This window comes from the organism of the source record quoted next, unplaced genomic scaffold (genome assembly GCF_019419815.1).
Source record: "Pyrus x bretschneideri cultivar Hongxiangsu unplaced genomic scaffold, Pyrus_bretschneideri_v1 Contig14, whole genome shotgun sequence".
In the NCBI taxonomy this organism is placed as follows: domain Eukaryota; kingdom Viridiplantae; phylum Streptophyta; class Magnoliopsida; order Rosales; family Rosaceae; genus Pyrus; species Pyrus x bretschneideri.
Genome location: NW_025999435.1, coordinates 3,282,871 through 3,300,460, shown reverse-complemented (window position 1 = coordinate 3,300,460; position 17,590 = coordinate 3,282,871). Strand labels below are relative to the sequence as shown.

Genomic DNA, 17,590 nt, shown 5'->3' with positions numbered 1-17,590 from the left:
ATGGATTATCGGTTTAATGCAATTAAGATTAAGAAAATTCATCACACATTAATCCACATTCGACAAATAATACAAATGAGTAATTACAGTACTGAAGATGTATTACACGAGAAATTAGATGGAACTGCGTGTGGCAGGAATACAAAAGGGAAGTTTGAACTATTCGCCCTTGTCTTCTTTTTTTTTTTTTATAGTGCCATTAGCTTGTTGATTGTCAACATACCAAATGGTTCGGGAAGACAAGGCAGGGTTTGAGCTGAGAGTTTTTGTGCCACAAATAACATCGTGGGTCTGGACGCAGGACGCGTTCGTATACAGGCCAAGGCCATTATCACTACAAGCACCACTGCCTTTGCAGATTCATTGGTTGGCGGTTCCAACCTTTGGTCTAACAAATCTTTCAGGAGCAATTCTACATTGTCCCTCCTTGATTTTGATGATTCTTGTAGCTGGGACTCTAGCATATCTCCTGGGTGCCTTCCCATCATGACTTCGAGCGCCACCACTCCAAAGCTATATACATCACACTTATCCGTGACTCGCATAGTGTATGCAAGCTCTGCACATCAATAAAAACAAAACTGGCTACCTTAAAATGTATCCCAATAAGCAAAAAGATGAACCATAAATGTACAAATTAAGTTTACATTACCTGGTGCTATGTAGCCAAATGAACCAGCGATATCTGTCCAGTTGGATGAATCAGTACTCAATAACCTGGCTATTCCGAAATCTGAGAGACGAACCTCGAAATCAGACTCAAGCAATACATTGTTGACGGTTATGTCACGGTGCACAATTGGTGGAGAGCAATCATGGTGCAAGTAAGAAAGTGCATGAGCAAGTCCTTGCACAATTTTGACTCTAGTTGCCCAAACGAGTTCATTAACACCTTCAACTCCATACAAAGCTTTTCCCAGGCTTCCTTTCTCTAAGTATTCATAAAGCAAGAATATGCAACCCCTCCTTGAACAGAAGCCGTAGAGCCTTATGATGTTACGGTGCCGGATGCTTGTCAAAGTTCGAATTTCATTCTGAAAGCTATGGAGATTGATTGCTGGAATATCATTAGAGTCTGACATGTTAAGCCTTTTAACTGCAACAACTTGGCCTGATTGCAACTCTGCCTTGTAAACCCTTCCAAACCCTCCTGCCCCAATGCAGTGCTTCTCATGAAAGTCATCCACAGCCTTCACAACTTCCCCAAACGTAAACTTTACTTCCTCTTGCAATATCATCGACTCCAAACTCTCAAAGTTTTCAGAAGTGTTGACTTTGTTCAAAACGAGACTGGATTTTTTACGGAACATAAGACCAATGACAGTTGTAACCATTAATAAACCACAAACAGGCACAAGGATACCAATTAGAACTCTTTTGTTATCCTTTTTGAAATTTCTGTTGTGCCGAGGGGGTACGTTGGGCCGAGGGGGTATACTGTCTACACACGAGTCTACATACCCACGCAACCCAGAGTTTCCAACAAAAGCATTTTCTGGTGCCCATTGGAAAACGCATGGGATTCGGCCAGTCAAGTTGTTGTAAGAAAAATTAACATCACCAAGAAAAACAAATGATGGGATTTGCCCCGAAAGATGGTTGTGTGACAAATCGAGCAGCTTAAGCAGATCTAAATTGCCTAGAATCTGAGGGATCGCTCCTGTCAAGTGGTTCCTTCTTAGATTGAGCGTCAACAGAAAGTTCATATTTTCAACTTCCATCGGAATCTCCCCACTGAGTTCATTGGACTGAAGTTGCAAAGATTCCATATTAATCCAATTGGAGACCAGAGAAGGAAGGATTTGACCAGTAAATAGATTATTATCTAAACCCAATTCAACGAGGTTGCTTAGATTGGACAAGGACAGAGGCAGTTCCCCACTGAGTTTATTGGAAGACAAGGACAAGTGGGTGAGGTTTGTATGAAGGCCAAGTTCAGAAGGGATTGATGAGTTTAAGGAGTTGTATGAAAGATTAAGGTACTGGAGCTCCCTGATTTGGCCTACAGAGGATGGAATTTTCCCTTGCAGATTATTCCTTCTCAGGTCAATACTTTGAAGACCAGAAATCAAACCTATATTGTCCGGAATCGTGCCGGAGATATGGTTATGAGCTAAACCTAATTCGACGAGGTTGTTCAGATTGGACAAGGACAGAGGCAGTTCCCCGTTGAGTTCATTGAAAGCCAGGAACAAGTGGGTAAGGTTTGTACAAAGACCAAGCTCAAAAGGGATAGAAGAGTTTAAGGAGTTGTGTGAAAGATCAAGGTACTGGAGCTCCCTGATTTGGCCTACAGAGGATGGAATTTTCCCTTGCAAATTATTCCTTCTCAGGTCAATACTTTGAAGACCAGAAATCAAACCTATATTGTCCGGAATCGTGCCAGAGATATGGTTATGAGCTAAACCTAATTCGACGAGGTTGTTCAGATTGGACAAGGACAGAGGCAGTTCCCCGTTGAGTTCATTGAAAGCCAGGAACAAGTGGGTGAGGTTTGTACAAAGACCAAGCTCAAAAGGGATAGAAGAGTTTAAGGAGTTGTGTGAAAGAGCAAGGTGCTGGAGCTCCCCGAGTTGGCCTATAGAGAGAGGGATTGATGAGTTTAAGGAGTTGTATGAAAGATCAAGGTACTGGAGCTCCCTGATTTGGCCTACAGAGGATGGAATTTTCCCTTCCAGATTATTCCTTCTCAAGTCAATACTTTGAAGACCAGAAATCAAACCTATATTGTCCGGAATCGTGCCAGAAAATCGGTTATTAGCTAAACTCAATTTGACGAGGTTGTTCAGATTGGACAAGGACAGAAGCAGTTCCCCGTTTAGTTTATTGGAAGCTAGGGACAAGTGGGTGAGGTTTGTACAACGACCAAGCTCAGAAGGGATAGAAGAGTTTAAGGAGTTGTATGAAAGATCAAGGTACTGGAGCTCCCTGAGTTGGCCTATCGAAGGTGGAATTTGGCCATTCAAATTAATTTGAGACAAGTCGAGGAACGTTAAGTTCCGGCATTGAGATATAAATTCTGGGAATTCTGAATGATATAGACTATCACGTTGCATAGACATAGCAAGGTAGGTCAATGAGGGCATGCCTGCAAATTCTGACCAATCTTGATCAGTATTGTTAAAATAGTTTAATCCAAGGTCCATGTACCGTACCTTTTGGAGATTGCTCAGTTGATAAGGGATGGTACCAGAGAGACGGTTGTTGCGGAGATTTAGATACTGAAGCTCTGTTACCTGGTCAATCTCAGATGGAATTTGATAATAAAAAAAGTTGTTGCCCAAGTCCAAAGATGTGAGCCTACAGAGACTTCCAATGGTATACGGTATAGGCCCATGGAAATCGTTGCCATTTAGATTGAAGTGGGTGAGATTTGGAAATGAGGAAAAGTCGAAAAGGGACAGTGTTCCGAAAATTTGCATATTGGAGAGGTCTATTTTGGAGACTGTTCTGGTTTTGGAGCAGGAAATGGCAGTCCAGTTGCAGAGGCTGTTGAGGTTGGTGAGGGACCATGAATTGAGTAGCGAAGGTGGCGATGATGATGAAGACCAGTCGTCCTTCCATTTGACGAGCGATTCTGCTTGTTTTCTTGGCGATATTGATGTCGTTTTGATCAGTGGCAATGCGGACAGCAGCAGGAGCATATAAAGAAATGTCATGGTTTTGAGTTGCAGTATGATATGTTTTTTCGCCAGTCTGTATGCGTCACAAATAAATATGGGAGCTAGTAACAACTTTGGAGGTGCAGAGTTTCTAATCCTTTCTTTACGCTTGGAATTTCTGAAAGAATTTTCAGCTCAATCAAGAGCCGTATGGTGCCAGTGTTGACTGACCCGGTCGGTTAAGTCTTCCCGTCAAGCGTGGAGTTGACGCTTGGAATGTTTGAATAGTATTAGTCTTCAATATGACCACAATTGATGACCATGTGAATGCTACAAGGAAATTGCAGCAACCGTGACTTTGTGTTTGCTTGCATGCAATTGTGCATGTTTTATTTTCTATGCATTAAATGGCAAATGAAGAAAAAGTTGTACTCTATAACAGAAAATTTACATATGGTATATTTATATTTATGGCTAAACTTTGTATCATATATTTATATTTTTAGTTTGTACCCACTTTTAATTTGTAATCTTTTTTTAAATTTGTAGTATTTTATATTTAGTTTTAATTTGTACCCATGTATTAATTTCTTTTTGTGCCCATATTTTTTTAAATTTCATTTGTACTCATAATTTTTTAATCTTTTATTTGTACCCTAATTTATTTATAATGTACCCGTTCTTCTTTGCTAATTTACCACTTTGTTATATGTGAAATGTACCAGTTTTTTTAACACTATGGCTACATTCTTTCGCCATCTGTTTTTTTTTTAACACTTTGTTCTATGAGAAATGTACCAATTTTTTTTAACACTATTATTTCTTATTGTTACATAGTTTTTATCCATTTATTCAATCAAAATGTTTGAATTTTTTTATTGTAGCCGTTTTTAATAGTATCATAATAAGGGATTTTAAATTTATAGGATTATATCATAAAATATCAAACAATTAATGTCAAAACTATAAAAATATAAATATCAATAGTAATATAATGAGGTGTTCAAATTCAAGGAACTTTGACCAAACTTTGAATACCATTAAGGTTTTAATCAAAGAGTGTTAAGAATTAGGGACCGCATCCAAAGTATCCCCAATTTTAATTACTATATTGAAAAATGATTGGTGGTTTCTTTTCTTTTCAATTACTCCTGTGCCTGTGTGGGCGTGTGAGTGTGAATATATGAGTATCATTTTTTTATTAGTGGTTTATTTTCGTTTTGATGGAACAATGATGTGTTCCTCTCTATTACTCTTGTGTGGTATAGTGGAATTTATGAATATCATTTTTCTTACTTCATATTTTTCCATTTTTCTCACCATGATTTGTAATTCTTTTTCTTTGCTGCTAGACCAAGTGGTGTCCTTATCCGGGTTGTGAATATGCTGTTAATTTTGTTGGTGACAATGAAAATTATGATGTATCTTGCCTCTGCTCCTATGGATTTAGCTGGAATGTAAGTTTCCTTTTGTAACTTTTGGTATTTAATATCTCAGCGAAAACTTATCTATATAGGTGAGTCAAATTTTGTTCTGGCTGTGCAGTGTACAGAGGAAGCTCATCGTCCTGTCGACTGTAGCACTGTGGAGAAATGGATTTTAAACAACAGTGCTGAGTCTGAAAACATGAACTGGTTTGTATTTTCTCTTAGCATCCAAAATTGTATTCTGTGGTTTTACACTTTTACTTAATGCATTTCTCTTTTGATACGTTTATTGGCCTTCTGGTTGTTTCCATGGTAAGAATACCCCTTCATTATGTGCTTGTCATAATTAGAGTATTATGTTTTTCTTCTCCTTCTCTAACCTTTATTTTTCACTAATTTTCGTGTGCTGATTCGATAACTTCCATTGCTTTTGGTATGCAAGGGAATTTAATGTGATAAATTGTGGGGAATATTAACTTTTTTGGTAATTGGTTTCATGCGCGAGTTACGCGTGTGTGCATGGGTTAGTGTGTCTAGCGTCTGAAATCCTCTCAAATTTTTTCCTCAGGCCATGTTTGGTAACTCGGATTGGATTAGGAGGGAGGGTTAGATTGCTTTGGATCATGTTGGATAACATTAATGCAATGTTATGTTTGGGTGCTACACAGGATACGAGACTCTGAATAAACTAAAATATGGTCGTTTGAATTTAATTTTCATGGTCCGGTGTAGGGCTCGGTGCTGGGTCACTAGTCCTGTAATGTCTGGAAGTATATTAATTAATTATGTTGAATTGAGTGGTGCAAAGTGAAAACATGATTAGTTTTAGTTTCAGATACACCATTGAAAGTTGACTTTTATTAACACTTTTATGTGAGTTGGTGGAATTCTTGGTAATTCATGTTTCGTTTTGTATTGTTCTGTCCTAACCTTTGTTGATGATGCTCAGGATACTGGCCAATTCTATCCTATTTTTACTTGAAATATATTTTGCTAATTAAAATGTGGTCATTTTTTGTTTCAAAGTCATTAAACATGTGTACAATCCATGTTTGGAAAATGTTTTGTCTAAATTATTCGAAAATCATGGCAAAAAAGTATATTAATGCTTGAGGAAATTTGATGGGCTGGGAATAAAGGTGTGTGGAGCTAGTAACAACTTTGGAGGTGCAGATTTTCTAATCCTTTCTTTACGTTTGGAATTTCTGAAAGGATTTTCAGCTCAATCAAAGAGCTGTATGGTGCCAGTGTTGACTGACCCCGTCAAGTCTTCCCGTCAAACGTGGAGTTGACGCTTGGAATTTTTGAATATTATTAGTCTTCAATATGACCACAATTGAGACCATGTGAATGCTACAAGGAAATTGCAGCAACCGTGACTTTGTGTTTGCTTGCATGAAATTGTGCATGTTTTATTTTCTATGCATTAAATGGCAAATGGAGAAAAAGTTGTACTCTGTAGGCTAGGGATAGAAAGGGGTGCATGCTAGGTAGGCTAGGTGTTGATTATGTTACATGAACTTCAGACTTTTTGGTCTTCGAAAGTGGAAAGTTAAGCATCATAGAAGCATCCAAGGGGGAGAGTATCCGACTCTCCCTTTGGAAAGGTTGACCATGGGTTGAGAGAAAATCAAGGGAGTTAGAGTGAAAAGTATTCTAGTGAAAGAACTGAGGCTCTTGGAAAAATTATGCGAGTAGGTGTACACGGGTTTGGGATTAGAATTGGATTATGTCGATTTAACTCATGTGTAACTTGTACTGTTATTCTCATAGTAAAGAGCAATATCTCTCTGGGGACATAGACAGGTTTTTTCCGAACCTCGTAATTCTCTCGGTGTCTTTATTTCTTGTATTTTAAATTATTCAACCGTGGGTTTGTATTTTGGTGAGGTTGTAGTCTGAATCTCATTTCCGCACTAACGAACGGGCCAAGACACAACCGGTGACGCATATAATATCCAACATGGACGTCAAGCATGTGCGTTGAGGCATGTAAACGTATGTCACACACGAAGACGGGGTGCAGTCTCTCCTGTCGCAACTCCAAGATTTGATACTACGTACCCATGTTTCTTCAAGAAATGCCTCTACTGTGGCAACAAAAAGAATGAATGTTGAAGGCCATGCGAGTGGACCTTTCTAATCCTTGCAAGTGCCTGTAGTAGTATATACTTTCTATTACTGCTCAAATTCATGGAAATAATTAGGTTTGTACCTTAATTTACAATATTTTTGTCATCTAGACCTGAACTGAGAAAAATTAATAAAGTTGGACTACTTTATTAATTTTTCTTAAATTTTTGTATAAATTCAAGTATGAGACATGTTGTTGAGCTCTTAAGGAACGTTTGTTTGCCTTCATTAAGTGGGACTGGAGACTAGATTAGGTGTTACTATAGTCCCATGTTTGTTAGAGGAAGGGACTAACTTTAGTGGGATTAAACCTCACTCGCCTCGACTATGGGGCTCGCTAGATAGTCTTAGCAAGACCCCCCCCCCAACCACCACCCGATTGCTAAGACACTTCTTTTCTCTTGCGTTGTCCCACTCGGCTCCTTGCTCTGCTCGACTCCTCATCCTGCTTGACAACCTCGCTGGACCATCCCAGGACCACCGTCACGTCCTCGTAAATCACAACTTCCTCTGCCACTTTCTCTTCTTAGTTTTCTTCAGTTTTGTTTTGAAGATTCGTCAAATTATTAATGGGTTTTGATAGATTTTTGTTTTTGATCGATTTGTTTAATTGATTTCTCATATTTGATTGGTTTCTGGGTTTTGATTGCTACCCATTTGTTTTCAATTTATCTGCTATTTTTCCTTTTATGAATTGAAATACAAAGTTGTTCTATGTAAATTGTGATATGTTTTGTTATTAACTCATTAATTTCTGCTGGTATATGATCTTTTCCAGTTAATCAATACCTTTTACATTAAGGCTTATGGTAGTCTTACAAAAATCCAACGAATTGAGTGGAACTGTCGGTGAGGGTGAGGGTGAAACCAATGTTCAAGAAATCTTATACAAGGCTCGTTCATCTTCTAAACTGCAAATTTGGTTCTATTTACTATCAATTTGAGTCGATGAAAGTTTGATAATTCTCCAAGTTGCAAAAGCACCTGCAATTTGTGAAGAAGAAGAGGGCTATGCCCTTTTATTTTTTCATATATTCATTTTGATATTTTTAATAAAAAATAAATTAAAATATTATAATAATAATAATTTATTGTTAGTCTAGCTTCTTAGTCCAACGCTACACCAAACGCTTCATTAAGCCAGTCCAGTTTAGTCTAGTCTAAGCCAATCCAGCTTAGTTCCTAAAGCTAGTCCAGTCCGAGACAATCCGGTGCAACAAACGCACCCTCACAGTCTAGCCCGTGTTTTTTCACTTCTTTAGGTGTAGATTTGAATTAATAAAAGATTCAAAAGCGATTTTATTTTGTCTATTTATAGAGATGCAAACCCAAAGTTGTACAATAAATCTGAAATGTTTTTGGCTACCCAAGATTTGAATTATTATTATTAATAATAATATAAAACATCTATAAATGTCCTTAAGATTGGCTTTTCAATAACAATATCAAAGAGAACATGTTAATGTATCAACTTTATCAAACGTCTATCTCATTACTTTGTTTATAGAAAGCTAATGTTATCATGATAAAAAAGTCATGTTAAAAAAAATGGTGTTATCTATGTGTTTCAGTACTCAATAATGCCAGGTTGACAATTTTAAGCAGAAATTAGGTTCTCATTTCTCCTTTTGCTACTCTATTGATTAAAATTTTATTCCTTTTCAATTTTTGATCAAGATCCTTGGGTATTAATAACATCATTAATTATTTTAATAATAAAATATTTTTTATTTCTAAATATATTCATTTAGTGTTAAAAATGTTACAATTAGTATATTTATATTTATGGCTAAATTTTTTATCATATATTTTTATTTTTAGTTTGTACCCATTTTTAATTTGCAAACCTTTTTTAATTTGTACCAATTTTCTTTTCAGTTTTAATTTGTACCCATATATTAATTTATTTTTTTGCCCATTTGTTTACCATCATGTGACATTGTATAATTAATCAATGATAGAAAAATTACATATGGTATATTTATGTTTATGGCTAAACTTTGTATCATATATTTATATTTTTAGTTTGTACCCACTTTTAATTTGCAACCTTTTTTTAAATTTGTAATATTTTATTTTTAGTTTTAATTTGTACCCATGTATTAAACTTTGTATTGTCGTCCTGTCGACTGTAGCACTGTGGAGAAATGGATTTCAAACAACAGTGCTGAGTCTGAAAACATGAACTGGTTTGTATTTTCTCTTAGCATCCAAAATTGTATTTTGTGGTTTTACACTTTTATTTAATGCATTTCTCTTTTGATACATTTATTGGCTTTCTGGTTGTTTCCATGGTAAGAATACCCCTTCATTATGTGCTTGTCATAATTAGAGTATTATGTTTTTCTTCTCCTTCTCTAACCTTTATTTTTCACTAATTTTCGTGTGCTGATTTGATAACTTCCACTGCTTTTGGTATGCAAGGGAATTTAATGTGATAAATTGTGGGGAAATATTAACTTTTTTGGTAATAGGTTTTATGCGCAAGTTACGCGTGTGTGCATGGGTTAGTGTGTCTAGCGTCAGAAATCCTCTTAAATTTTTGCCTCAGACCATGTTTGGTAACTCGGATTGGATTAGGACGGAGGGTTAGATTGCTTTGGATCATGTTGGATAACATTAATGCAATGTTCTGTTTGGGTGCTACACATGATACGGGACTGTGAATAAACTAAAACATGCTCGTTTGAATTTAATTTTCATGGCCTAGTGTAGGGCACGATGCTGCGTCACTGGTCCTGTAACGTCTGGAAGTATATTCATTAATTATGTTGAATTGAGTGGTGCAAAGTGAAAACATGATTAGTTTTAGTTTCAAATACTCCATTGAAAGTTAACTTTTATCAACACTTTTATGTGAGTTGGTGGAATTCTTGGTAATTCACGATTCATTTTGTATTGTTCTGTCCTAACCTTTTTTAATGATGCTCAGGATACTGGCCAATTCTAAGCCATGTCCAAAGTGCAAGCGGCCTATCGAAAAAAACCAAGGATGTATGCACATGACATGCACACCACCCTGCAAATTTGAATTTTGCTGGTATGCTTTCTGCTTCTGTTTCTTACTTCAATGGAAATTTATTATTGTTGGAAAAAAATATCTGAATACTTTTCTTTTGATTCTGTTCTAATATGGTTAAGTTTTACATGTGATGCTAAATGAATTATATGCACCGTGCAGGCTTTGCCTTGGTTCATGGGCGGAGCATGGTGAAAGGACGGGTGGTTTCTATGCATGTAACCGCTACGAGGCAGCTAAGCAAGAGGGAGCTGTAAGGATGATTTATACTTTTCTTTGTAGTAATTCTGTTTTATTTCCCCTTTTGGAAGAAAAGCATTCTTTTTCTTCTATTACTTAGAGTTTGTATTATTGATTGTAGTATGATGAAGCTGAGAGAAGAAGAGAAATGGCAAAAAATTCTCTGGAGAAATACACTCATTATTATGAACGTTGGGCAAGCAATCAGCTGGTATTCACAATTTTCTTTTTCAAAATTCCGCTGTTTCTTGTGCTATACCATGAATTCATGCAAGAGATCTTCATCATGCCAATTTTTAACAAATTCAGTTATGTTAGTAGCCTGGCTGTGTTTTTTGTCAGTGACCTTTTTCTCAATGATCAGAGAAGATATTGCTTCTCTTGACACTTATTTGATTACACTCTGGGTTTCTATTTCAATTTTCACCGAATTTGTTGCAGCAAACAGTAGTAGGAAGGTAGACACCTGTGCGTGACTTCAGTTTTGCAGGGACTGCATAGGAGGGTGGAAGCTTCCTTAAATTAGAATCAAGAATTTTCTGTGCATTATTCTTCCATTTTACGAATTTAATTGGCTAAGCCTTAATGCTTCTTTAAAATGGATCTTTATGAAAGTCCTTCTCTCTTTCAATCATTGACTAATTTTTTTTCTTCCTTGGCAGTCGAGGAACAAGGCTCTTGCAGATTTGAATCAAATGCGAACTGTGCATGTAAGTCTATGTGCTACATGCACACATACATATATACGAACAAAACATATATACATGATTTCATGTATTAGCGATTTTCATTCTTGGATGAAGTTCAAATGTGTTTAACAGTATGAGCTTAGAGCTCATCTTTCTACTCCATTGTATAACTAGAACCATATATAAACTTTGCAGATCTGAAATATTATTGATCAATTGTAATCGACCATGTTGCTAATGACAGATGCTAGGAAGATTGTATTCGTAATTGACCATGTTGCTAATGACAGATGCTAGGAAGATTGTACTTACTCTATTCATAGATGCAAGGCTAGAAATTAAGTTTGTGTAGGGTTAACAGCATAAACATGAGATTTTATGTGTTTTCACCTTTCAGAAATTAGACTTGATAGAATAGAAAAATTGACCATAGTTGTGTTTCTCATCTTTCGAGCGGATTGTAGAACTAGAACCGTAGTTGTGGTTGCACTTGCACCCTCTCATGTCAACTGGTAGACTTTGACAGTGTAAATTAAAAAAATCATCCTTTAGGGACGCTATATGGATGTCTCATTTGCATTTGTCGAAGATGTTACCTTTTTTTTTTTTTTTCCACATCCAGGAGTAGGAAACTTATGTCTGAGTGTGTAAAGGAGATAGAATTAGTGTCCGTAGGTGGAGACAGGTTATGACTGTTGAAAATCAATGTCAAAGTTAGGTATGGAAAATTAGGCAATGTTAGGCATGGTTGAATAAAAATAAATTAGGTGCAATTAATGTGTTTTGTGTGGTAATAAATAATCTTAGTTTATTCATTTGGTTTGCTATAAATACCCAAGTCCTCAAGCATTGTAAATCATCCAAGGAAATACAAAGCCTAGAGCTAATTAAGAAAAGCTTTGCTAATTAGTTTGTTTTGTGAGCTTTCTTTAAGAGTGTGTTCTATTTTCTTCTTCTTGGGATCATTAGAGTTATCTTGGATACTCTTCTTATTCAACAATTGGTATCAGAGCCAAGTCGGTCAGGGATCGTTCTTGGTAGAGCATTGGTTGTAAAGTCTCTTGGAATTCCGAGTATGCTCTGTGGTTGCAGTTTTGACTGATCTTCCACATCAGAAAAGGTTTCTTGAGATTATTGTTGGGGTTATCACAAACCTTGAGAGGGAGCTTCTTTGTGTCGAGAGTAGTGTATTACTCTGCACGGTAGTCACTCAAGCTTTCTCGGTGTAGTCAAAGTCTTGCCGATACGATGGGTGATCTTCAAGTTGTTGGAGGAATCAAGAAGCTCAACAGCCAAAACTATAACACGTGGGCAACGTGTATAGAGTCTTACCTTCAAGGTCAAGACTTGTGGGAGGTTGTCGGTGGTAGTGAAGCTACACAACCGGCAGCGGAAGATGCTAACGGCGTCTTGCGGAAGTGGAAAATTAAAGCAGGCAAATCAATGTTTGCTTTAAAGACCACAATAGAAGAAGAAATGTTGGAGCACATTCGGGATGCTAAAACGCCAAAGGAAGCATGGGACACTTTTGTTACACTCTTTTCGAAGAGGAACGATACAAAATTGCAACTTCTTGAGAATGAGCTGCTATCGATGGTACAACGCGACATGACGATTGCCCAGTACTTTCACAAGGTGAAGTCGATATGCCGCGAAATTTCAGAATTAGATCCAACAGCTCCTATTGGGGAAACCAGGATGAAGAGAATAATTATCCATGGTTTGAGACCCGAATATCGAGGGTTCATTGCCGCTATACAAGGATGGCCGACACAACCATCGCTTGTTGAGTTTGAAAATTTGCTTGCAAGTCAAGAAGCTATGGCCAAGCAAATGGGAGGAGTCTCACTGAAAAGTGAAGAGGAAGCGCTCTACACCAACAAAAGCAAAGGCAGCTTTAAGCAGCGTGCTGGTGGTGGATCTAAAAGAAATGGTGACAAGGAAAAAGGTCATCAAGGAGGAGGGAGTTCTCGGTGAGGGGGAGCTCCGAAGTATCACGGCAACCGTGGTCAGTCCCAGAATAATAAAAGATTTGAGGGCAAGTGTTACAATTGTGGAAAGAATGGCCACATGGCGAAAGATTGTTGGACCAAGAAAGAGCCTGTTGAAAGTAATACTGCTACTTCCAGTTCGAAGGAGAATAGTGAAGATGGCTGGGATGCTGAAGCATTATTCGCTACGGAGGAAGAATGGGACGCAGAAGCATCATCTTGTTGGTGCTCAGAAAATGAAATTAAAGATGATTGGGATGTCGTTGCGTCTCTAGCTGTGGAGGAAGAATGGGACGCAGAAGCATCATCTTGTTGGTGCTCAGAAAATGAGGCATCACCTGACCCAAAAGAGTTTGAAGATACGTTGCAAGGGAAACTAGGAGACCAAGCTGCCCAAATCCAATCAAGTCCAGATGAGCCTGAAGATTTGCTTACTGGAGACGATGTCGACCAAGAAGTACCTAAGAGTACTTGGCAAACTGGCATGTATCAACAACCAGACGAAGAAGGTGGGCCTAGTGTACCGGAAGAATCAACTCCACAATCTCAACTCCGAAGGTCAACAAGAGCACGGAGACCAAATCCCAAATATGCCAATGCAGCCATAATTGAAGAAGCAACAGAACCTGAGACGTTCGAAGAAGCATCGCAGAGTTCTGAGTGGATGACAGCTATGAAAGAAGAGCTTGATGCACTTCAGCAAAATCAGACTTGGGATCTCGTGCCAAAGTCAAGAGATGTGAAACCCATATCCTGCAAGTGGGTTTACAAGATAAAGCGTCGTCCAGATGGGTCAATCGAGAGGTACAAGGCACGATTGGTAGCTCGTGGTTTCTCTCAACAGTACGGACTAGACTATGATGAAACGTTTAGTCCAGTGGCGAAGCTTACAACAGTACGAGTCTTACTTGCACTTGCAGCCAACAAAGACTGGAATCTGTGGCAGATGGATGTGAAGAATGCTTTTCTTCATGGAGAGCTGGATCGGGAGATCTACATGATCCAACCAATGAGATTTCAGAACCAAGATCATCCTGAATATGTGTGTAAACTGCGGAAAGCACTCTACGGATTGAAACAAGCACCCAGGGCGTGGTATGGTAAGATTGCTGAATTTCTAACACAAAGTGGTTATTCAGTAACACCTGCAGATTCCAGCTTGTTTGTCAAAGCCAATGAAGGAAAGCTAGCTATCGTGCTAGTGTATGTGGATGACTTGATCATAACCGGTGATGATGAGGCAGAAATTCTTCGGACGAATGAGAATTTATCAGTCCGTTTCCAGATGAAGGAACTTGGTCAACTCAAGCACTTCCTTGGTCTAGAGGTTGATCGCACACAAGAAGGAATATTTCTCTGTCAACAGAAGTATTCCAAAGATTTATTGAAGAGGTTCGGAATGCTCGAATGCAAGCTGATCTCTACGCCGATGGAGCCAAATGTCAAAATGAGTGCACATGAAGGAAAAGATTTGGAAGATGCGACGATGTATCGACAATTGGTAGGTAGTCTGATCTACTTAACCTTGACTCAACCTGACATTTCTTATGCAGTTGGTGTGATGAGTCGATACATGCAAAATCCAAAGAAGCCTCACTTGGAAGCAGTTCGACGAATACTAAGATATGTGAAGAGTACAATTGACTATGGTCTTTTGTACAAGAAAGGTGAAGACTGCAAGTTAGTTGGTTACTGTGATGCTGACTATGCAGGAGATCATGACACCAGGAGATCAACAACTGGATATGTGTTTAAGCTTGGTTCTGGAACCATCTCTTGGTGTAGCAAGAGACAGCCGACGGTATCATTGTCAACCACTGAAGCAGAGTATAGAGCAGCAGCAATGGCAGCTCAAGAGAATGCATGGCTGGTACAGTTGATAAGTGATCTACATCAACCAGTAGATTATCCAGTACCATTGTACTGTGATAACCAATCGGCCATTCGCTTGGCGGAAAATCCAGTCTTTCATGCAAGAACTAAACATGTGGAAGTGCACTACCACTTTATCAGAGAAAAGGTTCTACAAGAAGAGATTGAGATGAGACAAGTCAAGACGAATGATCAAGTTGCGGACTTGTTCACAAAAAGTTTAAGTACAGGCAAGCTCGAAAATTTTCGCTGTCTGCTCAGCACAGTGCAAAGAATGAGAGCTGACATTGAGGGGGAGTGTTGAAAATCAATGTCAAAGTTAGGTATGGAAAATTAGGCAATGTTAGGCATGGTTGAATAAAAATAAATTAGGTGCAATTAATGTGTTTTGTGTGGTAATAAATAATCTTAGTTTATTCATTTGGTTTGCTATAAATACCCAAGTCCTCAAGCATTGTAAATCATCCAAGGAAATACAAAGCCTAGAGCTAATTAAGAAAAGCTTTGCTAATTAGTTTGTTTTGTGAGCTTTCTTTAAGAGTGTGTTCTATTTTCTTCTTCTTGGGATCATTAGAGTTATCTTGGATACTCTTCTTATTCAACAATGACTTGTGAGACAGTCGGTGGCTCTTCAACTATCTCGGTCATTAAATCAGAGATTCATGTTTAGTAGCATGCAATATTGGCTCCTTTATGGAATGTGTGGTAGGAAGGAAATGGCGGGTTATTCTTTTTTTGACAGAAGGCAAGGAAGTGGATATACTTAGAGATAGTATTAAATCTTTTGTTTCCTTTTAAAATCTCTGTTAAAGCATTCAAGAGATTCAGTGTATTTTATCTTGATTGGGTTTCTTCAGTTAAAAAAGGGTAGTTTATGTTTCTTACTGAAAAAAATCATCGATTGCTAGAGGATGTTGGGTATGATTGTTTCAACCGGACTCTTGTCGGCTATTTGGGATTTCTATGAAGTTACTATGTAATAACTGATGAATACGTTGTTTTTCTCTCTCTCAGATGGAGAAACTTAGTGACATACAGCGCGAGCCTGAGTCTCAGCTCAAGTTCATAACCGATGCCTGGCAGCAGGTGAATTCCTGCGTTTCTTGTTAGATATAAAATGAATTAGTTTAGTGCACAGTGTACGTATAACATGAAATCAGATTTGTTTGGTGATGAAATGCTGACATTATTTTTGCCTTTTTTTCTTTGTGTTTGTAGATTGTTGAATGTAGGAGAGTTCTAAAATGGACATATGCTTATGGGTACTACCTGCCAGAGCGTGAGCAAGCGAAGAGGCAGTTTTTTGAGTACTTGCAAGGTATTAACTGTGTATATCTGCAGGAACTAGTTAGGAGTTGTTTTATAAGTTTTCTGAAATATTCAATTCTGCTTTTGTCTTCAGGTGAGGCAGAGTCTGCTTTGGAAAGGCTTCATCAGTGTGCAGAGAAGGAGCTACTGCAATTCCTTAGTGCAGAAGGCCCATCGAAAGAATTCGTTGATTTCCATACAAAGCTAGCTGGACTTACCGGGTAAATATTGTGATGAAATATTAGTTGAAATTCAATTTCCATGGAATGTTTAGTGTTGAAATGTGTCTTGTCCAAAAAAACAAATGGAGTTATGTGTAAATAAAGAGGAAATCTCTGATCTGGTTAACCGCACTGAATTTCCTAGTGTATAGTTGTCTGTTCAACATTGTCTGGATGCAAAATGCAGCAAATGAAAAGGTCGAATCAGTGAGTCTTTAGTATAGGAACTGGAAGGAAGACAATCCTTTTCTGAGTGTGCGAAGTGAAGAGATAAAAGTGTGCAAGAACCGGCTTTTCTGAGTGTGCGAATGAGTGAGTCTTTAGGATAGGAACTGGAAGGAAGACAATATCCTTTCATTTTTCATGTAATTTACTTGCGGATTTTTTTATTTTTATTTTTTAAATTAGGGGTATGTTATTGTGTTGCACGGTCAGTTATCTGTGACTACAAATTGATTCACTCCCTTGCCTGATTCAATCTTCTCATCCATTTCCCAATTGTGACAGGGTGACTAAAAATTACTTCCAGAACCTGGTAATGGCATTAGAGAAAGGCCTATGTGATGTGGACTCTCAAGCAGTTTGCGGTGGGTCAACAAGCTCAAAAAACGTAGGAAGCAGCAAAGCAAAAGGTGGAAGGGGAAAGGTAACCGGTCGAGGTGGTGGGTCCAGCAGAAATGTATAGCACGGATATTTGGACCAGTGATCAGTATCGTACAACAATTCCACGCCTGCCACATGTGCCATCACCGTTGGTGAGTATTCTAGCTTCCTGTGTTCCCAAGTCTGTTGGAGAAAAGAAGTTAACGCAAGCTAAGAACAAGTGTACAATAGACGATGGATTCTTGGTACGAAAACTATGATAGTCTGAAATGGAAAAAAATGCAGATGCCGTTTAGGGTGAAAAAAGGTTGGCCTGTTGGTATTTGTGTGTGTTGGTGGAAACATAATGTGATTATTCTGTACATAACATCGACGTGCTTATAAACTAGGGGTTCCACGACCTAATTTAAGTATATTGCAGTTGTCTACTGTGAATGCCGATATGCTGTATTTATTTTCGTATCAGTTTCAGTAACGTTTGTGTT

At 38.0% G+C, this 17,590-nt stretch overlaps 2 protein-coding genes across 2 annotated transcripts; one reads left to right on the top strand and one right to left on the bottom strand.

Annotated features, from left to right (window-relative positions):
• Positions 1 to 28: 28 nt before the first annotated feature.
• Positions 29 to 3,806, bottom strand: LOC125475233 (probable leucine-rich repeat receptor-like protein kinase At1g35710). The gene is made up of 3 exons (XM_048579797.1): positions 1,424 to 3,806; positions 653 to 1,381; positions 29 to 559 (listed from the first exon to the last, which is right to left on the bottom strand). Exons 1-3 carry the CDS (start codon positions 3,657 to 3,659, stop codon positions 189 to 191), a joined length of 3,336 nt encoding a protein of 1,111 aa, XP_048435754.1. The 5' UTR covers positions 3,660 to 3,806; the 3' UTR covers positions 29 to 188.
• On the top strand, positions 3,718 to 17,590 carry LOC125475305 (probable E3 ubiquitin-protein ligase ARI7). The gene is made up of 11 exons (XM_048580022.1): positions 3,718 to 3,810; positions 4,955 to 5,059; positions 5,148 to 5,236; positions 10,095 to 10,202; positions 10,344 to 10,434; positions 10,543 to 10,632; positions 11,084 to 11,131; positions 15,988 to 16,059; positions 16,192 to 16,291; positions 16,376 to 16,502; positions 17,010 to 17,590. The coding sequence occupies exons 1-11, from the start codon at positions 3,718 to 3,720 to the stop codon at positions 17,185 to 17,187; spliced, it is 1,101 nt and encodes a 366-aa protein (XP_048435979.1). The 3' UTR covers positions 17,188 to 17,590.